This window comes from Rhyacophila brunnea, unplaced genomic scaffold (genome assembly GCF_057557595.1).
Source record: "Rhyacophila brunnea isolate RB1 unplaced genomic scaffold, BYU_Rbru_1.0 scaffold_110, whole genome shotgun sequence".
NCBI classification, from domain to species: Eukaryota; Metazoa; Arthropoda; class Insecta; order Trichoptera; family Rhyacophilidae; genus Rhyacophila; species Rhyacophila brunnea.
Window position 1 is genome coordinate 897,614 of NW_028232764.1, and position 23,433 is coordinate 921,046.

Below are 23,433 nucleotides of genomic sequence, written 5' to 3' on the forward strand. Positions count from 1 at the left end.
TTGTGGCTATAAATTGTTTATTTGTACACGGTTACTCAAAATTACTGTAAAATCAAAGTAAAATTTTGTATGAATTGATACATAATTTATTTTCACATAGATGTGCTTTTATCAGGTGTTGACCCTTGTTCATTTAACCCACAAATCAGATTATATTTTTTTATATTCAAATCATATATATTTATGTCATTATATTTCCTACTTTAAAGACAGGAATGGAAAGGTAAGTAGATTAAACTTGATAAAAATTTTGGATTATGAGAAAATATTCACTGCTAAAGTTTTGTTTTTTCAATATTTTTTTTGCAAAAATGCGTGAAAAATTAAAATAAGTAATACAATATCAAAAAAAAATATATAAATGTATTAAATATCCTTGTTTTGAATTTTGAGGAAGATTTGTAAATAAGGGGTAGTTTGAAATTTTTCGTTTGGGTTGGTTGCAATTATCCCGTTATTTAATTAGAATATAAATCGCTTAAATAAATCGATGTATATGTTTTTGAAATTAAAAAACATATTCTTATAATATATCCCTTTTATTGACCCTTCCTCGTTATATTTTTAATATTGTTATTGAAAAACTAAAACTATTTTTTGAGCTTTAATGAATTAAAATTTCAGATAAAATAATTTTTATTATGTATTTAGAGACAAAGAGATTGAAAGAAAGACTATACTAAATTTTATAACATTCATTTCACCTTTTGAATAGATCATCACATTTTTAATATAATGAAACAATTTAGAGCGAAAAATAAAATAACGATCAATAGTTGCTTAAGCATATAATTATATAAATCTGGGAAAGACAACAAAACTTAGGCATAAAATGAGATATATTAGGTGACATGTCAAAATATTAATTTTAACATAATTTGGATCTAATTTTGGAATTAATATTAAATCTAACGAATAATCATAAGATTACAAAAAATAAACTTACAATATCACACGAATTTAAAAATAAAACTTGTAAATGTTTAGATGCCTTATAAATAATCAAAAAAAAGTAGATGTATTTATATAATAAATTAACACTAAAATGAATCACTTGAACAGAATAACAAATGTGATAGTTTATTTAAAATAAGAATGAATTGGATTTTTCAATAATAGCGTACAAATTTTAAAATGAACAAATAATTTTTTCATATTCGAAATAATTATATTGAGTTTATTTATTTTCTTGTAAAAAGCCTCTTTCATACACGATATAAATTAGATACAAATAACCATCACCGAACATATATCTTAAGAAATGCTAAGAATTTTAATTTTACAATGGATATAGTAAATTAGTTACATATTTTTAATTCTGATAAATTTGAAGAAATTATGTGGTTTTTACGCATAACTTATTAGAATAATGACACAATGCAGAAAATCGTGCTTTTTGTGTTGAAACAGACATTTATCACCATATATTTTTTTTATACTCTAAATAAACAGTATTTTTCCATAGAATGATGAATTTGATGTCCAAATGTTGATCAGAAACATGATGTACAAAAATTAAAATGATGTCTGTGCAAGTCATAAATATGATAAAAATAAATTAGTTGATTTTATAGCATAAATTGTTCTATAAGTGATGATCATCGAGATTTGATTGCCATGATACCCTTATATATTTTTTTATAAGAAAGGCGCTATTAAAATTACCTTTAAGTACTATACACTATTGATACTATATTATAATTAAACATAAAGGTAAAAAAACACGACTTAATATCCCTGGATGTAGTTCAATCATTTAAAATATATAAAAAGAAAATTTTTAACGCTTAAATTTTGTATTAAAATATGTGTTTTATTTACCAAAAATGAACATTTTTTCGTTTTCAATGTATGAATCCTATGCAGAGATTTTCAAATCATTACCTAGTAAATTGTATATAATATTATAAAGCAGTACCTAAAAAAATATATTATTATGGTTTCCATCTGTATTAGGTTTTTAAACAACTGTAAGCATAATAAAAATCATTTACTTGCCATTTTCATAATATTTAATCTGCAAAACATTATATTTTAAATAATTTAACAAAATAAAAAACTATAGATTTATAAAAAAACGTTATATCAATCGGCAAAACCGTTTAAAAATTACATATAAATCATCTAAAAAGGAATTTTTTTAATGTGTGTTTATTTTGATTGGATTTTTCAAAAAATCAAATTAATTGAAAACCAGTAACCACAGTATTCATCAGGTAAAAAAGCTTAGAAGAAATTTTATGATTATATTATACCCATTTTAATTTTGCAATAATAAACCACAGAATTTATCTAATAATATATATTTGTATTTTCATTTTTTATTATCTTCAGATGAAATATCATATGTTAAGTTTGAGGCTTTGCTGATGTCTATTTTAAACAAATTAACTTTATTTAAAACTATGTAATCATGTTTATATATAATTTAATGTGGTGTTTATGAAAATGCAATAAGGGTTATTTGAGAAAAAGATGTTTTGTTAGAGTATTAAGGAAATTTTTTTTTAATGTTATTAGAGCTATTTTTTCGTTAATAAACTTTATAAAAACCAGTCTGTTATTTTTTTTTGTTATTATCAGAGAAATAAAGATTATTCAGAACATTTAAAATTCATTTGAAAATACTAAGATGGAATGGGGTGGCCCAAAATACACAAATATTTTGACACAGCCACAAAATATTATCATTAAAATGACTGAATTTTTTTTGCAAATTTATTAAAATATTGTCGATTAAAAAAAGATTTCAAGTAAATATGATAAGAATACTTTTAGTGTATTCAGAAATAAAAATACATTTAAAAACAGATATATGAATAAAAATGTATTTTAACATACTATCTAAGTACATATAATCATATTTTAATTAAAATTTATCATTTATAAGTTTTAAAAAAACCAAAAAATATGAAAAGATACATGATAATTTCTTTTATGCCAAGAACAGAGAGATGATTTATTATATAATGAATATTTTTCATAAAAATATATCTTAAAGTTTAATCAAATTCAATTTCTATAGACAAAACACCTATTTAGAAATACAAGATGGTTTTCTACATTTATACTTGTAAATATAAAATTACTGGATATTAATAACAAAAATATGCTTATGATGCTATTAAAATAAAATATAAATCAATATTACCCTGTTTCGATCATAAATCTTCAAGTAACACGAACCACGATGATTAAATATAAAAGCATTTTATATCTTTTTTTCTAGTTTAGTTACACTTAAAATAGTTCCATTATACAGCATAAGTCTTGAAGGAAATATGTTTTTAGTTTATGCATGAAAAAACTTGGTTCTTATACAGAAATTAAAACTCTGGCCTTATAATGCCTTTTACAATGCTAGTATCCATTTTTTAAGCGTTTTTTTACATTAAAACCACATTTTTAACTCATTACAAATTAAATTTTCAATATTATTCATTAATATTCATACTTTTTTAAATATTTTAATTTTAACTAGCGGCTCAATCAATTTAAATATATTTTAAAGCCCAAAATTGTGAAAAATCTATTCTAAAAAAAATCAATCGGTATTATACCTTTTTTAATTTTTTTTTGTGATTTATCACTTTTTTATAATTTAAACAATGAATTTGTTTTTCGCTTATTATTCATTATAAAAGAATAAATTATATGTCAGATAAATATATTGGATCTATTTTACAAACTTAGATATTAAACCTTAATTCGACTAGTTAATTACTCTATTAAGTGGTTTAGATGGAAAAATTGCGCCCTTATTCTAACTATAAGCGTAATTGCGCAAAATTAATAAAATTTTTTTAAAACTTTAGGGTTAATTCTATTAGTACATATAGAAAACCCGTTCCATCTTATTGTATTACTTTTTATTGACAAAAATATGCGTTCATAGAAAAATAAATTATATGCAATATTTGTATATTAGAATAAAAATCATAAAAGAAGTCAAAATTATATGAAAAAAGTTTGTAATTCATCTTTTATTATAGAAATCTCTATTTTATGGACTTAAAATTTTATAAAGATAAATCACATCCAAAAAACGAATTTTTTAGATTGTGTATATGCACAAAATCTCTTTAAAACAAGAAATTTTTTCCTTATATTATTGGATTTATAAGTAAAATAAATAATTTAGATGCAATATTATTTAATTTTTATACAAATTCCGTGAGTTTATCCAATGAAATACACTTGAAAGATTTAAACTGTAGTTTAAAACATAAGAAAACAAATAAAACAAGCTTCGAAATATTTTCTATATTATTTAAAAAAAAACTAGCCACTGAAATGCAACACAAGACGCCTATAATTATTTCAACCAATCAAACTTAAATATTAAATAAAATACAAAAAAATCAAATTTAAAAATATAATAATTTTAGAAAAGAAGATTCGCGCAAAAAAACTTGATTCTATTTTTCACCGCTGTTAATAAAACTGATAGAATCAAACATATACAATGCAAATTTCAGAGTAATACATTGAAATACATATAAGTTACTAAAAGTTAATAATTGTGAAATAATAATTTGCTAGAAGATTAATAGAGTGCGATAGCACAAGAAGAAACCCTCTAAATTACTTAAACATGCTATATATTATATTCAGCGCGTATTTATTTAAAAAAACCAATTAAATGTATTTGATCTAACAAAGTACAATGAAATCTAAATACATAAAAAATAGTAATTAAAATTATTAACAAATGAGAATTAAAGATTTCCTCATTGAATTAAGCTAGTGAGATAAACTAATAAAGAAATTTAGAGAAATATAAATTATTTAAATTTAATATCGGTTTTTAAAAAGCAAGTAAATTACTGATTTCGCATGATGAATATAAAAGAATAATATAATCTAAATTTTATATAGTGATTATAAATATAAAAAATATAGAAATATCATTTTATGGAGCAAAGTTTATAATAAAAAGAATTTAGACAAAAAATAATGGATATATTAAATTGCCAAACTTTTGAAAAAAAGACACATCAAAGCTGACATATAATATAGTTTTTATTGTTTATTTTTACAAAAAATACATAATAGTAAGTTCAAATATGATGTAATTTTTGTCAAAACCCAATAGAAGAAAATAAGAGAACTATTACCGGAGGAAATGCATAAAAACGATCATCTTGCCCATAAAAATTTTATTTGAAGCTTTAATCGTAGTAATTTTAATTTAAAAAAATTAAATAAAATGCCATTTTTTATGTTAAAATCTTTATTCCTAATCAGAGTATTTATAAATTTTTTCTGCATATTTTCAATCCCGATTTCTGGGTAAAATTTTTTTATGATGACACAAAATGTAAATCTATGATTAGTATATCACATGAGAATAATCTGATTTCAAAAAATCAGGCTTTTAACTTTAATTATTTGAGGTTAGAATTGATTTTCTTGTCGTATATATCAACTAAAAATGCAAAATACATACCTTTTTGGCATTAAGGTTCAGTAAATTAATAATTGTATCTAAAAATTCTTAGTTATCACCATAATTTATAATTTACAAAGTTGGATAATCTATATGGCAACTTAATTGTGTAACAACCGTCATTTTAAGAACTTTATTTGTATTATATACGATATTAGCAGAAAGCCAATATAAAAAAGGTTTATGGTTTTTACGGCTAAAATCAAGCAGTAAAATTACAAAATAAATACATCTTATTGTATTTATTTCGAAAATTCACGAATATGAATATTATTTTATTTTTATAAATGGTTTAAACTTAATAATGTAAGATTTTATATATTCAAATTGGAAGAATTACTATAATGATGTTCAGATATAAAATATTATTCTTATATGGTCGAGTCCTACTGATTTATACCAAATAAAAATAATAATAAAATCATTTATACAACAGCGAATTCTGAAATTGAATAAGAAATTATTTAAAACTTTTATGTGAGTAAAAATTCTGTACATTTAAGACTTTTTCTTTCGATGAACATCTATTTTTTATAGGCAGTAAAACTTTCCATTATAATCTAAAAAGTGAAGGCTAGAAAATAGATACTAAAAAAAATATTTTATAGAATTAAAAATTTCAGTAAAATCCAATCACAAATACAAAAACGATTTTTTTTAGTTGCAAAAATGTTTTAATAAGTTTAATAGCGAAAGGAAGAGGTTTTCGGGTCAAACTAATCTATAAAAGTTGGATTAACATAATTTTAAGCAAAAAAAACATAATTTTTATGCATATGTGGAATAATAATCTTAATCGAAAAATTTATAAAATATAATTTTTATCTTACTATACAAGACAAGCTAAAATTCTAGCCAAATTTTATAGGATTAGTCAATATAGAGCAACGAATTTATATTAAAAACAAACACATAACATATTGAAAAAAGAGAAAATATGTCGTTTTAAATTCAAAATAGCTATATTAATGAAATATACAAACAAGTTTTTTGGGTAGTGCACAGAGTTTGAAATTCAATATATGACCGAATTTTTTTGGTTTATAATCTAATGTATAAGTGAGGGCATCATAAAAATAAAATAATCAATCTAAGATATCTAGCAGCCACATAAGAATTAAACGAAAATTTGTAGATGGTATTGAAACGAATATCATAAGTTAAGCTTATATTGTGATAGAAGTCAAATTAACTGGACAGAATATGATAAGGGATGCAAGTAATCGGCTTTACTATCAAACTAAAATCAATATTTCCTCCATAATACTAAACTATGATGAAATATTCCAATATTTTCACATGATAACATGGTATGATCACGAAGAAGTTAAAATTAATATAACACGATCGGTAATATCCATTATTTTAGGCAAAAATATAGACGTTATCATGGTAAAAATTTGTGAATAATTAATAATACGCATCAAAATAATATAAATCAAATGCGAAACGATTATAGGGGTCACCTTTGATATAGCTTGTTCCTCGAAAGGAAAAACAGGTGAAATAAAAACAGCCCTTGCTTATTAAAAATAAGTTACAATTTTATTTTCTTTTAATATGAGCATATTCAGTTATAAATTAGTTTACATTCGAACAAAAGCAACATTTAACTTCAGCAAGAAGTATAATTGAAAAAAAATTGTTTTTATTGAATACAAGAACAAAGTTTTAAGGGTAAATTAATGTTTCTTAATGGAATGTAGATTTAACTGGAATATATATGCAAATAATGTTTTAAATAAGAAAGCCAGTGTAAATTAAATAGTTTTTAAAGGCAAAAAGGTGTAAAATAAAGATTATTATTTTATTTTTTTAAATATATTTTACCATATACGGGCCTTCTAGAAAATATCCAAATTTTTTATAGTATGTTCGTGTTCCTACACCTGAGATGATGGCTATTTTTTTGCTCTTGTGCTCTTTCTTAGCTATTTTTTCCGCCTCATCAATAAGCAACTTACCAAACCCTTGATGTTGAAACTTCAAACTATCATTTTGATGAACAGGGACAGAGCTCCCATAAACATGAAGTTCTCTAATTACACTTACATAATTGTTGCGGATAGCTCTAGGTCTTATTATCTTAAAGAAATTATTTTCAAAAATGTTTTCATTTTCATCTAATTTATGGAGTCTTTCTCCGTTTCGTATGCTCTTTACAATTTCACTTTCCCTTGAATTCAACTTCATTTCAACAGCCTCCAAGTTTTTATTTTTTATGCTACAGCATTTACTTTGGGGCTCTTCTAAATTTAAACAACAATTTTGACCAACATTTTTTGTCGCCTCACCAGTAATAGGTTTATTTTCTTTTAACTCGGCTCTGAATGTGTCCGAGCTACATTTTCGCAGCCTTAACATGCCGACTAATATATCTTGATTTATATCTTCATATGCCAAAAAAGTTTCCCACCCATTATTAGCGGCATAATCACGCCTCACAAGCTCAATTTTTTGAGGAAGTATACCTTCATGTATATTTTTAATTCCAACTTCTCGTGTGCGCACATCCCTACACCGAGTACCATAATCTTTCATTCTAAGCAAGGCAACTTCTCTTATATTTCCGTGTTCCACACCACTGCTAACCAAAGGCATCGGTATATCCCTTTGAATTCTGTAGATACGTGTCCATGGAGGCACTAAAGCAAGTATTCTCGCCAAAAAATCAACAAGTTCATCAGGGCTATAATTTTTATACTTCTTGTTTTTCCACAACTCATACAATCCAGTCCCCCGAATAACAAGTGTAGGATATACTTTGAGTCCATCGCTTCTGAATCGATGACTCTCAAAGAATTCAATAAATTGGGCATAATCTCTTTTCATAGGAACATTTGGAAGGTTCGGCATCATGTGGCTTACAATCTTATATCCAGCATCTTTCGTCAAGCAAAAAGCATCACAAACAGCTTGAACGGTATGTCCCCGATTTGTATCAAAAGCAACATCTTCATAGACACTTTGAACCCCCATTTCTATTCTGGTACATCCGTATGAAAGCATTTTAGATATATGCGTTCGGTTACAAAAATCGGGACGGGTCTCTATTGTCATTCCAACACATTTTACTTTTGACTTCTCACTTCGTTTTACTGATTCGTCAAGCGAAGAAGAATTACTTCCAGACAAAGCGTCATGCAAATTTCTAACAAACCACTCTTTGTAATGATCACTCAATGACATAAATGTACCACCCATTATTATATACTCTACTTTATCTACTGTGTGGCCAAGAGCTTCGAGTTGAATTATCCGTGTTCTTGCTTGCTGGTATGGATCATACCGATGCCTTATCGCTCGCATAGATGTTGGTTCATATCCCGTATAGCTCTGTGTGCTATATTCAAAGTCAGAATCCGGACCACCCGGACAATATACACAGATATTTCCCGTAAGTGCAATATGTGGACATCTGTGTGGCTTACACATTACTGCCACGACTGCTACACCAGATGCAGTTCTAACTGGTTTTGTCTTAAAAATTTCTCGCAAATGCCGATGCTCTGGTGGAAGTGCACCAAGCACATCTACCATTGTCGGTATCCTTTTAAGTTTGTATTTTTGCGAAATCCTATTTTGAAGAGCACTTATATTTATTTTATTTTTCTTTTTATGTGATTCTACTATTTCTGCAGATATTTCAGAGCATGCTATGTGATAATTATCCATTGCTGTGGTTTTCATTCTATCTATTTTGGGGACATATAAAATCACTCGTTCAGTTTATATACACAAGATTTAGAAATTCAAAAATTTATATTTTTAAACGCCATCATCAAAAATTTAGAGCAAGCAACATAAAATTGAATATCTTAAAATACTACGAGCAATTCAAAGCAAAATTAACGGAAAGAAAGTAACTTATTTTTTTATAATATTTTATGATGTTCAATCTTATATTTGCCAAGCAAAACTTTATATCGACTATAGAAAGAGTTGCTCAATGCTTATTAACTTACATCTTTGTTATAATTTTGAAAAAAAGCAATATATAATTTATTTAAGCTCGATTCATAGACATTTTCCAAGCGAAATTTTAGATTTACTATAGAAAGAGTTGCTCAATGCTTATTAACTCACATCTTTGTTATAATTTTGAAAAAAAGCAATTATAATTTATTTACGCTCGATTCATAGACATTTTCCAAGCGAAATTTTATATCGACTATAGAACGAGTTTCTCAATGCTTATTAACACACATAATTGTTATAATACAGAAAAAAAGCAATTATAATTTATTTATGTATAATTTTTTATTTAGTAATTTGTATTTGTTGATGGAAAACTTTAGATTATTCTATAGAACATACTTCTTAATGTTTCTTTGACCCACATAATATTTACAGACTTTCCGAATGCATCTTCCTATTTCAGCACTTATTATTTCAAGTTTTACCTTAATTCTATTGTTTGTGCGTACGCTTCAGTTGGCGTTCCCAACACTTTAAAATACGACTTATAGTATTTTTTCACCATTTTATGATGTATTTTACTATTCTTATTCAGCATTTATAAAGTAATCTAAGTTCATTTGCTCAGTAAATCATATTTTCTTAGCTTCTTATTTTTATTTGAAAGAAAGGAACAATAGCAAGCCAAGAAAAAACAAAAATTTAAATGCCCCTAAACAAGATAATTATGATAACGAGCTGGTTGAAAATAAAAACAGTATTTTTGTGGGGAATCAATAATATTTAAACGCAAAAGGGTACACCACTAATTAAGTAAGAAGCAAAAAAAAAGGTTTATTTTTTTATAAAGTGAAGGGGAAGAAAATATTAATCGCTTTCCCTATTAAAATTGAAGATTCATAGTCGACAGCTTTTTATTTAGAGGAAATATTAAATTTTTAGCTAATTTTTAATTCTAAAGGGGACCCATCTATGTTTTTTAATAATATTTACATCTATAATATAAATTCTTCTTCTTGCACATTTTTAGGCTATATTTTTCAAGAGAAACAAATTAAGTTCATTAATGTATCCAAATCAAATCATTATGCAGTAAATAACAAAGATTCAAACATTAGATGCGAGAAAAAATCTTAATTTAATTCGAAATATTTTATCGCATTCCGAATTTATAATTATTATGTTATCAAAATAATGGTAGAACACTTCTCTTAAGTATTTTATGAAATTTTTTCGCCAGAAGATATACTTCAAAATGCAAAAATAAATTTAAAATTGTACTATTTCATGCATAATGTATCTCTTTGAATCAGTAAAACCTTAAAGCTGTAGAATATTATATTATATGGATAATATGCCGACTTCATAATACAAAAATAAATTTAAAATTATACTATTTCATGCATAATGTATCTCTTTGAATCAGTAAAAACCCGAAAGCTGCAGAATATTATATGGATAATATACCGACATCAAAGTTCGATATTATCAAGAATAGTATGTAATTTTTTATCACACTAACCTTAAAATTTTATTAGTGAATGTTTTTATAATCTCTATCCTATTTATTATCTTGCTAAATAAAAAATTATAACAAGTATTCATGCAATTTATTACCAATGTTTTTACCCATCGGTAAAATACACATATAAGTTTTTAAAATACAAAATATAGCATTAGATGCCGAGAACCTGTAATTTACTGAATATTACTCGTATAAACAATATATATGCTTCATATCCGCCATGGATTGTTTTTATATAGCCACAAAAAATCACATGTCGTAAGAAAAGAGCTTGCAATTTCCAAGAAAAGCATTCGCACAAAAATAGGGTTTATATTGGCGACCAAAAATAGGTTTTTTAAAAAAAATTGTGGGAAGATGGGTCAGGAAGAATATAATAGGTTGAGAAAGATACTTGGAATAAGAATTCTTGTAAAAAGACTATACATTGTGGAAATTTTAAAGTTGATAAGATTAAAACAAGCATAAATATGGCCTGCTCTATTATCCGTTAAAGTCTTTTGTGGTCTCAAAAACTTAAAAGAATAAGATAAAGTTAAACTATAAATAAATTCAAATAAATAATTTATACACAAACACACATGATTGATCTGTTTATGGAGGCTCCAAAAAAAATTTGGTGGAAATAGTAAAAACTAATTTGACAAAAATACCCCTAAAAAATTCAAATCAACCAGTTGATGCACAAATAATCATCATTAGCCTATAGAGACACCAAAAATTTTCTTAGTTTAAAAATTAATATGAAAAATCTGATAATTTAATGCAAAAACAGTATCTTTGGCCTGCATAGTATGGCCATTTAAAGTTTGTTTGAGTTAAAAAAGGGTAAAAAGTAATACGATTAACCTAGCCGAAAAATTGATTTTATATATTCTGCATATAAGAGTTATACACAAAGCGTGCATAAAATTTGGATGATATTATGTGCGCATATTTTCACAAAAACTAAAGTTCAATTTCACCGTTTTACTCTATAAAAAATAAAATAACACATTTTTCATATGGTAGACTCTTAACATTTATAAAGAAGTAAGCTTAAACCCATTAAAATTACTAATTATCTTCGAAATATAGTTGTTTAAGGTGATAATACTCTTGGTTCTATTATTTAAAGACAAATTACCATATTTATTGGCCTATACAACGTTATTTTTAAATTTTTATACTCGCTTTTAGGTGTATATAGACTTTTTTTTATTTTGATTTATATGTTGGATTTTTGTGATCTGGAGTTCAAAACCATAAGCTTTTTTGTTAAATAAGGGGATATGCTTTTGTCTACTAATACAGAGAAGCTTAGTTTTGTCTTTAAAATGCATATTAAAATAATTTGAACCTTTAGATTCATTAACTAAATTTTAGATATTAGAGAAGTTAAGAAAAATATGCATTCTAGATTTTGAAGAATAATATTAACCATATAAACTAATGATTCGTTTATTTATCCCAGAATAACTCGCGCAACATAAATAAATGCAAGTAAGAAATTTTTCAACAAATTTTTTTCAATTTATCAAACTTTTGTAAATTAAGGAAGGTAGAAAGATTCGCTTCATGCCAAATTAACAAGAAATAAATTAACTTATTGGAATTTATAGGGTTAAATGAACAAAAATTGATATATTATCTACATTTCTACGAATATATAATAAAAGTTTTTAAGATTGTATATACTGGCTAATTTATATTTATTGGTGTTTTTAAACTTTAAAGAGGCATTAAAATCATAAAAATTAAATAAATGCATCTATTTAAAGGTTTAACAGGCACCAAAGATAGAAACTAAATTATGAAGATATTCTTAAATATAAATGGTTATGAACTATGATTCATATTTTATTAAATATAAATATTCACATTTTATAAAAAAAATTTACGCTATAAATATCCTTAAGTCATAATTTTGGTTTTTTTAAAAATATGGCTTTTAATGTACCTTTAATACATTATTACATATGGAAGATGAGAAGGATTAATTATTCACTAAAATAGTCTTGTAAAATTCAACGAATTTTTAATCACCCCTGGAAATTAAGCTATACAGGGCTTTATTCCATTCATGTTATAAATATTAAAGTTAAAAAAAATTAAATGGATCTATATAATTGAATAGTGTGCAGATATCTTTATTGAACCTTTATCCCTTGTATTACAGAGTCCAGAAGCGACCAATCAAGAATTCAAGGTTTGTTTTATAACATTCTTATTACATAAAAACCCAAGAAATTTTTTTTTCTATTGTTTAGTAAGTGAATAATTTCAAATTCTTGGATTTTATAAATTTGTATTTCTATCATATCATTAATTTTTAAACGTTTGATATTATGAGATTTTGTTTTGAATATCTATGGCTTCCATACACAAGATAAGATTTAAATTTATAATAAAAAATACCTTTATATTATTTTCTGTTAACTTGGTTTTGATCCTAAATAAATTCATTTTGCTTTTTAGATTTGATTTGTATAATACTTCTTAAAATATCTTTATATTTGTAACTTTCGTTAAATCATCTCCTTTCGAGACTTATTGATTCTTATGTATTTCCCGATCCTATTTATTGACTATTCTTCTGCTTTCAACAGTATTCATCACTCATAGTTCGCGGATCATGGTATTTGGAACTATAATGTTCCATGTTATGACATAAGGTACTGATGATCTTCAACATTTGCAATCTAAGGTGATTTATATTTGCCATGTGATGATTTTTTCACTTTTTATTATTTTCTATAATACATGGACAGATTGGTCCACTTGTTATTCCTATTTCTATTGATGAAATATAATTTTTTATCACAGAAAAAAATATTAGCATATAAATATGTAATTTTGCATCTTTTTTATTCCTTCGATTTCTTCTATCTCTTTTTGTATATTTTTCTTTTCTGTGAAAGAGCGATTTGATTGACCTCGTTCTCTTAAAGTTCTATTTTATAGAAACCATAATATGAATTTATCTTACCACGAACCACAATATAATTGAAATAGAATATTAAATGTTCCATTTTCACGATAAGATAATTTTTATTAGGGAAAAAATTTCATATATATGTTGTTAACCAGTTGATTTGTTTTAGTTTGGATTAAAATACAGGACAATTTTCGCATTGATTGAATCAAGAGGTTTCGAAATTAAAGTAGTGCGTAATGACCACGAGTCCGTATCGTATAAAAAATAATAACACGTATAATTTTTTTTAGATTATAAGAATAATTGTGGTTTCGTGTTTGAAAATCTAAAAACAAACGAAAAATAATAATAAATTTTTTTAAGCATGTATGTTTAAAAAAAAATTGCGGATCTTCATAGGGCTTCGATTAGGATAAGAAACCATATTCTAATTGACGTATGATTAATGCTAATCGTAAAAAAATACAAACTATTATTTTTTTTATTTATCCTATTTTTATTTGTGAAACTTACATTGGCATAAATATGAAAAAAATTAACATAATTGATCATTCAGAAACTATTTACAATATTAGAAATTAAATAAAAAACCATAAAACGATTGGATTGCATATAAACACTTTTCTACGCAATAGAAATGTTTAAAGAAAATGCACTGTGCTCTAGCAAATTGAAAATTTTTTTTATCAAAATTAGTAGTAATTTATTTTAGCATATCAGATTTTTTTATAATTTCAGAAGTGATGTCGAGCTACTTCTAAGTCGAGACAGAAGTGGATTTTGCCGAATAAAAAAGGAAAAAGGTTTACTTTTTGCATGGCATCGATTTCAAGACTAAAAAGTTACATAAAAATATTTAATAGGTTCTGATTGTTGGTAATTTTGTAATCATAAATCTTCTCGAATATTATAATCCATGAAAGAAAATTAAATTCAAAAAAAGTATAATGATTATTCTGACATCTAATACAAAAGAATGTAAATTATATCACCATTGAATTTATTATAAGTTTTCTTTGTATTCTAAAACTTTGAATTTTAATTATGGCTAGGTCTTCTATATCAACCTTTTTTTTACTAGAATTCTAATATGTGATGCATAGTTTTTATATTTTTCTATTAATATATTTTTTTTTGGTTTTTTTGCATTTATATACAGAATAAGCATATATTTTAAAAATTTTTGTATATTGTTTGCAAGAAGATGCGCCATTTTAGAATATATTGTCATTTCCGCTGCCATCATATGTAGATCAAAAACAGTTTAGTATATCCCCCTTTGATTAACGAAAGAAACATAGAGGTAATGCATAGCCATTGTACTTAGTTATTTCTAGTTATGTGGTTCAAATAACAAGAAGTGCAACTTTAAATTCCATCATAATGATAATTGAATATGTCTAAAGATCAATTCATATTTTTAAATTAAATGATGTGCTAAAAATAAAATTCAATTATATCATGCTGATTAATTAAATTTGTATCATTAGGAAATAATTGAAACGCATTATCATCAAATATATTTTTTTGAAACATCAAGCAAAAAAAAACACAGAATCATATAAAGATGAAATAAAATAATGAATATTGGTATTTTAAAATAATAAATAAAGTAATTAATTAGAAAATGAATTGCTGTGGAAGTTTAAAAACTAGCTATTTTTTAAAAATATCAATATTTTAAAATAATGTAGATAATATGCGGTTACAAGAATCGAAAAAATAAATTTCAAACAATGATCAAAACCACATTATACTTTTTTAACGTATAGAATATAATATAAAAGTATATTGTGATCATTTGATTTTCACCCCCCCCCCCCATTTCCATTTTAATACATATCTTCGTAAATCTTATATTTTTAGCTAATTTTTTTTTGATTCAATTATTGTTTACATTAAAATCCAATTTAAATAATTTATAACCTAAAGTGAACTAAATTGTCAACCATAAATTTTTAAAATTTTTATTCACAATTATCTGATCTAATTTAAAAGGTGATCAAATGCACAAAGAAAGTTTTTTATGTAGGAATTGGCAAAGAAAGCCATTAAAAACTCATCCAAAAATAAATGTTTGAAAGTAAATTTTTCGTGCATTAAGGTACAATTCTTTATTCTATATCTACAATTTGTTAGTTTATTAAGAAAATGCAAACTAATAGTGAGTAATAATTAAAAATATTATTTTAAATCATTTGTATATATGATTCATCACCATAACAACAGTTATTATTCAAACTGTAACACATGGATATATGGTAACAGTCGAAAAATTATGCATAAAGCTAGATATTTCACCATCTTTGAAAGTTGTGTATCGGATAATTCCATTTGTGGCAAACGTAAAATTAGTTTTACAAGTTATCAATGATACGAAAAAATTATATTATGACTATATCCATGCATTGAAATCTTCTTTAAAGATGACGGTATCTATTTAAATTAATCCGCAAAAAAAATTTCATGGAAGAAAGGAACAAAGGTACAGAATATGATAGTTTTATTTCACTAATTTTAAAGCATAAATGTAAAAAATCGAAGCAATATCATCACAATAATTCCTTGAGAAAACAAAATTCTCATTTAAATGACAATCAGTGTAAAAATAGACTCAATAGTAATCAACCCGTAAGTGAAAAATCGTTATTTTATTATTTAGTTGAAGAATGCTCAAAAGAATATGAAATTTTGAAGAATATTGATCTTCAGCGTCAAAGAATAATACTTGAACGCAGTAAAAAAGATCATGTTAGAAGTTTGAGTCTCGATTCGAAACCTATGCTTGATAATTGTAAAAGATTAGATAAACGATGTGGCTTAAATATTCCACAACAAATCGTAATTGAAAAACAGCATCTGCACCAAAATAGTAAATATATTGGCGATAATAAAAATGAATTGAAAAAAAAACGTAGTTTTTCTGCCGATAAATTAAATATTTACGATGATTGTAATTTAAAAAAGAATTCTATGGAGTCTCATGATCATGTTCAAAGGAATATGGAACACAAAAGAAGTATTTTTGGAAGTAACTTTTACCATGAGGAAAGGAAAGGTATTAATAAAAAAATAAATTTTATTAGCTCACTATGCGAAAAAAGCATTAAAATAAAAAAAAATTATAATGAAACACACATTCGTGTAAATTCCCTATTAGAAAATGTTAAATCCATGCCAGCAGAGTCATATACAAATATATATGACGGTGGCTATATTTATGATTCTGATCAAGATTTGTTTAACAATTCTATCGTTCCACATGGAATATACAATCAAGAACCAGTTCATAAAAAACCAATAGACTTTCAAAATCAAGATGATTTTTTGATGTCTAAAAAGAAGATAAATTCGAGAGGTGATTGTGATTACAATGAAAAATCAGCAGATGAAAGCTGCAGAGAATCATTACATAATGATTTTAAAAAACCCCGCAGAACAAAACTAAAAACAGATGTAACCAATGATTTAAGTAGCTTGTTTGAAAATTTCCGCGGATTTAGTAGCTTTCCATCTAAAATTTTTACAGTTAAGAAACAAGGAATATCATCAGAATATTTATGTCCTGCAGATGAATGCCGAATAACCTATAAAACCTTAAGCCTTGCAAAACGACATTTTTTGTCACATTTCAATGTAAAGACCCATAGGTGCATAAATTTTAATTGTCCTAAAATTTTTTCCAGAAAGGACAATATGAAAACACACGCATCTAAAAATTGCGTTTATCTTGATAAAGGAAACCAAAATGTATAGTATCAATTCTTTTTAATCTCACAAATATATTGATGATCAATTTAAAATATTAAAAATGTTTAGCGTTGCTATAACCACTTATAATTTAACCCAGATGTAAAAAAATATGTATGTATTACAAAAATTTATTATTATACAACAAAAAGAACCTTTGTTTATAAATTAAGATGCTTTTGAGAACTTTATTCTATTTGGGTTTTTGTGTTTCTGGATTTAGAAAAATTCTTATATAGAAATCTTACTTAATTCTATCAATAGATGGTATGTCTATTCAATTTTAACTGTTGTGTTGCTTCCTTGGTATTAAAACTAATTCAGGTAGTATTTCTAAATATTTGAGCACATAAAAATATTCTACAGTACCAAAATCCACGTTACTTTATATTGAAGCTCTATATTCAATTTTATTTATATAGAATTCTCTTAATAAACATATGGATTTCTTTATATATGTGTTATTATATCATACACATAATGGCATACCGTAAAATGGCTACAACTCAAAAAATGGAAGAAAAGTAAACAATTAATAGGTTTTTTTGATTTTTAGCTATTTAATTTTGTACAAGAAAAAGTTTAGATCACTCTGTCTAACAGGTTTTCTTAATAATTTTTTTATGCTCATCATATTTACTGTTTTATTATTGTATACTCATCTTTTAAAACTCATTAATTCAATTTTTTTAATTACAATAATATTGTTTATATGTGTGCTTCTGCTTTTGTTCTAATTCATAACTCTTTTATGTATCACTTATGGTATTTTTAACACTATATTCTATGCTATGACGTATTATTCTACTTGTTATCGTCATAATTAATTGAGGATGTGTTTACTGACTACCAAATTATATTTTTTAAATTTCATTTATAGAAGATCAGCCAGTTTACATATATTACAGAAAAAAAAGGTTTATTTTATATGATTAAGTAAACTTGAAGATTATTTTTATATAAAATTTAATTAATAAATTAGAAGATAAATAATTTATTTTGGGGTTAGTTCTATAATATTCTTTTTATATCTATCACAACTCTGTGTGGCACTAAATGGCTTTACAGAGTAACTTTCTTGCTCTTTTTTTATCCCATAGCTCAGCATAACATTCGGATTTAAGAAAATAATTTAAATACATTATAAGCATATTAAAACCACGTTAAAAGATTCAAACACATATGCAATGAGATAATGTGATTTCAAAGCATATTTATACTATTTTTAAATCTAAAATCCTTATTTATGGTGCACATTTTTAATTTATTAAGCTTAAAAATAGGATATTATATTTTAAAACTATACATAATATATATTTAAGAATATTGCAGGATAATGGTTTTTTAAAACAATTTCTATAATAAAAAAAATCATTAATTAGAAGAAATTAAGGCATAAAAGTTATAAAAAGACAATAAATTGATCACATAATATTCATAGAAGTAAGTTACAAGAATTATGTATTAAAAATATAATTTTCTATATATGGGTTAAGTTTCTTTTTATGAATTCCATCTATCGAGACGTAGTCAGCCCACTGAGAACATCGCAAAACTCGTTAATACATCTTTTGACACCTTCCCTTGATCTATCTTCGTCAACAGCTCTTATTCCTTAATGAGATGGGTTCAAGATATCTTTAAAATAAAAAAATTTAAAATATAATCGTTTATTCATATGAGAATGAACACTCTATAGCATACACATGTTGTAATTTATAAAAAAAAATCCATTTTAGTGTAAAACAAACCCCAAATATTCACCGTAAAACCTCTTAATGCAACTCCAAAATAATTTTTTTTATGCTATTGGAAGCCCTTTATCAATCCGATTTATTCATAAGATAACATGAAATCATGTTTCTTTTACCCTAAAACTTCAAGATCATCTTCTTAGCGTCATTTATACGGGTTTCGTATTAACGCTTATATGCCCAGACATTTGTGTCTACTTGTAGACTTTTTTAAACTTTTTTTTCTTTGTTATCGGCCTTTCATTCCAAATTAATTTCTTCTCAAGATTTTTAATATCCGTTCTCTCTAGATTCAAATAGGGCTCTCTTCTTATCTTAAATTTAAAACAGTAAGAACAACTAATTAACTAATATATAAAGGAAAATTGCATACTTCGATTAAATTATATAACAAAAGGATGTGTTGCTTTCTTTATTTTATCAACCCTGCTATTTATTCACCTTGATAAGTCTTTTTATATTGATAGACTTGACCGACTTGCTTTTTCTATCCCCCAATGTCTCGATGAAAACGAGAGGATGATCAAGTGATTCCCTGGTTCCATTAAAAATTGTTCAAATTATCATGTATAAACACCTTATCATTATCTATGTATATTTATTCAGGGGCTCCATTTTTTTGAATTATCAGATTATCAATATATTCTAACAATCGGCTGATTTATTTTTAAGGTCAATTCCTTCTGTAAATTTTTAAAATTTTATACTGACATATATAGCATATTTTTTGAGTTCTTTTATTTTCTCATCATGTTAAATTCCCATTTTATGGCAAATATTATTGTTATAGGGCATGAACGTTTTCGTTGTTAAATTTTATATCCAGATTTCTGCACATATGAAGTTTTTTTATTGCATATTAATCAATATACTCAGCAAATTGATTTTTTGCCTTTCACAAAGCCCTGAAAAATTCATATTCCTTAAATTTAATGGCCGAATATAAAGATAAATTATTTATTTGGGTTGACTACTGCAGATTCAAAATTAAAAAAACTTTACCATTGGTGATTTTTTTACAAAAAAAGACTGCATAATTTCGCTTCTTTGTTCTTACCGTTGATATTTTTAATTTTAGGATCAAATTCCAGTAATTAAAGGGCCCATCTGAGCATTTTTTTGTCTAATATAGGCAAGAATTTAATAATGATATGCCCTTGAATTATTTTATGACAAAACTGTCCTACCAAGGTACAACGGAAGCAATCTACCGATTTAATTATACACAGTAATCATTTATTATTTGATTGGTAATTTTTCTACCTTATATTGAGCACCTTCAAAGATATGTATATTAATCGGTAGTCTCTTTTCAACCAACTCACCATGATAATTGGTTCATTCCAAATAAAAAAGATTCAGTTTTACAATGTTTTTCATATCTATGATGGGTTTTAATCTTATTTTTCTGCTAGAAAGATTGTTTATAGGATTCCAAGCTTACTCAAAGTCTCCATTTCTCAATATCGAATTTTAAATAGATAATTAACTTGTACCTTATATTGAATCATATAGCTACCTAGCCATTATTATTAACTTAGAGGCGTTTTTTTTAAAATCTATAATTCAAAGATTTCATCAATTTTTGATGGTCGCGCGCGTTTTAAATTGCAGCGAATGTCGACTGTGTAGGTTTTACGGCCTTATTTGTGTAATGATATTAAAAATTTTTCGTTAAATTTGTATAATTAAACCTTTACTGTATTTAGTTTTATTATATATTCTTTTATTTATATTAGTATTTTAGATTTTTAAAGTACTGTTTTTACGATAATTTAAAAAAATGATATTATTTCTTAATTCGTTTTGCAGTTTTTTAATTATGACTCTGGGACATAATTTCAATTCTTTTTGAAATATCGACGTATAATTAGCTTATCAAATAGAAATCACAAGAGTTTAAAAGACCCATTACATCGAATTGCTGTTTTCCTTTTTTAGCATATACTGAAGGTATCTTGAGATTGAATCAAACTTAAAATTTTTTTAATATAAGCAAGTATATCTGTGATTTTAATATTTTAACAAAGAAAATTTTATCTTTATGTGTAGACTTGTTAAGTTCATATATGATTCACATACAATCGTAATTTTGAATAATATAATCATTATATAATAAAATCGATGTTTATGTACCTTTTCGACAGAAAAATTGATTTTATTACATTTGTGTCCCGTTTCTTCAATTATATGCAAGTTTTAAAATATGGGAATCAGTTTTTTCTGCAATTGTTTTATTTTTTTGAAGATTATATTGTCTAGGAATTTTAAATAAGAATTACGCTATAAGTTTTTTTAAAATTTAATTTTTTTTTAAATATTTCATTTCTAAAAATTTATAGTTTCTTTGTTTTCATCAACCCTTTCTACTTTAACTTTCCCGTTTTCAATGCTAAGTTTAAGATACAATCATAAATTGTTTCATATTATTCTTTACAGTGTCTAGTCCCGATATACGCAATGATTTAAAAGCTTTATATTTAATAAACCACATTTATAGCATGAAAACTTTCAATTTTTACCTAGTTTTGAATGCGTTTTATTTAAATAATTAAGTTGCCGTAATTTATTGATTCACTTAAAAATTCTCTTAGAACATGATCCAATAATTTTTACAGGATTCAAGATATTTTCGCTTCTGTTTTGAATATAAAGACGTTTTTATTGTTAAATTTACAATAAACATTTCCTGTTTTGCACGAAGATCTCCGTTTTTGTATTGACTAAAAATACGCTTACTATTGTAAAGCCCAACTTAAAAGAGTTTCAGTTTTTCGTGCACTTTGACTACAATTAGAAATATATAGAAGATTCTTTTTATGTCTTTTTATTTTTAAATCAGAAAAAGTTTTGAAGCTTCTTTTTGGTTAGTTAAGTGGATTAATTTTCCATATAAATGACTTGATTTCGACTTTATTCTATTTTAATTATTTCCTAATTCACGGCATCTGATTTTTCTTTCGTGTATCTAAATCATACATATTTCTGAAAATCAAAAACATACATACTTTCAGAAACATTTCTAAATTCATTTTAAGTTAGAGCTTCATTCTGCATATAATCAAAATGATTTGTTCGTGTCATTTAATATTTTATAAAAAACCATTTTTAAAGGTATAAAAACCATAGTAGATTTTCGCCACATTTTTTTAACGATTCGACTCACTAGTGCATGTTTCCGCTAAACTCATATAAATCTTAATATCATCACCCTTAATGATGTAAATATTCATACTTTTGCACCTTTAAAATAAAAAGAATAACAAAATTGCCCGTGAATTTAATGTCACGAGATTTATTACCTTTTCCGTGGGGCTAATATGGCTGAATGAAATGTCTCCTCGGCAGACAGATCCTATAAACATTATTAGCGCGATCTTTCTAAGTTATCTATTGATATTTTGTGTCATAAGAATCACAAATTTTGGGATCTAAGGGGAGATTGTTGTGAAAATAATAATGATGAATAATTTTGAGCTTTTATTTGGCACGAATAAAAAACAAATGAATAAACACGTTAATGCCGTTCATTTAGTATTTAAGAGGTATAAAATCGAAAAATTACGCAAACCGCTTTTCTGACGAGGTTAAAATATAGATTGTGTATTCTAAAACAATAAGTTGACCTCATAAGAGAAGATTACGTTATTTTATAATGTTTTATCCGAATAAAAATATAATTTTTTGTTTTTATGGCACAAATCACCCGTATATTTGACCTTTTCAAAATTAAACGCAGTCTACTTAATTAAATTTAATACCTAGATTTGAGGGTCTCAAGATCATTTAAAATGATTATGCGAGAAATTAAAAGGTCCAGAGGGCCTCTACAGATGAATAAGACGATTCTTAACAAAAAATTCAGCTAAAACAGATGATGTTAGCTTCCTTACAAAAAGCAAATTTTTTATTTGGTAGAATGGAATCACAGCAAAAGAATCACCGTTTTTGGACCGATTATATCGAAAATTAACGAACATATGCTTAGAATTTAGTAATCTTTGAAAGGGTCGAGATCTTCTATGGTTTACACTGATGAACATATAAGTTACAAATCTATGGAGTCAAAGGTTATTGACGTGATAAAATGAGTCTTGCATATAGCTTTATTGACAGAATT

General features: G+C 25.3%; 1 protein-coding gene across 2 annotated transcripts; it reads right to left on the bottom strand.

Annotated features, from left to right (window-relative positions):
* Positions 1-7,264: 7,264 nt before the first annotated feature.
* Positions 7,265-9,124, bottom strand: LOC147078242 (elongator complex protein 3-like). Of its 2 annotated transcripts, none has more exons than XM_085960557.1 (2): positions 7,763-9,124; positions 7,265-7,507 (listed from the first exon to the last, which is right to left on the bottom strand). In XM_085960557.1, exons 1-2 carry the CDS (start codon positions 9,122-9,124, stop codon positions 7,265-7,267), a joined length of 1,605 nt encoding a protein of 534 aa, XP_085816683.1. The 2 variants fall into 2 exon arrangements, with proteins under 2 accessions (XP_085816683.1, XP_085816682.1); XM_085960556.1 differs by having other exon boundaries at positions 7,265-7,518; positions 7,744-9,124.
* Positions 9,125-23,433: the final 14,309 nt, after the last annotated feature.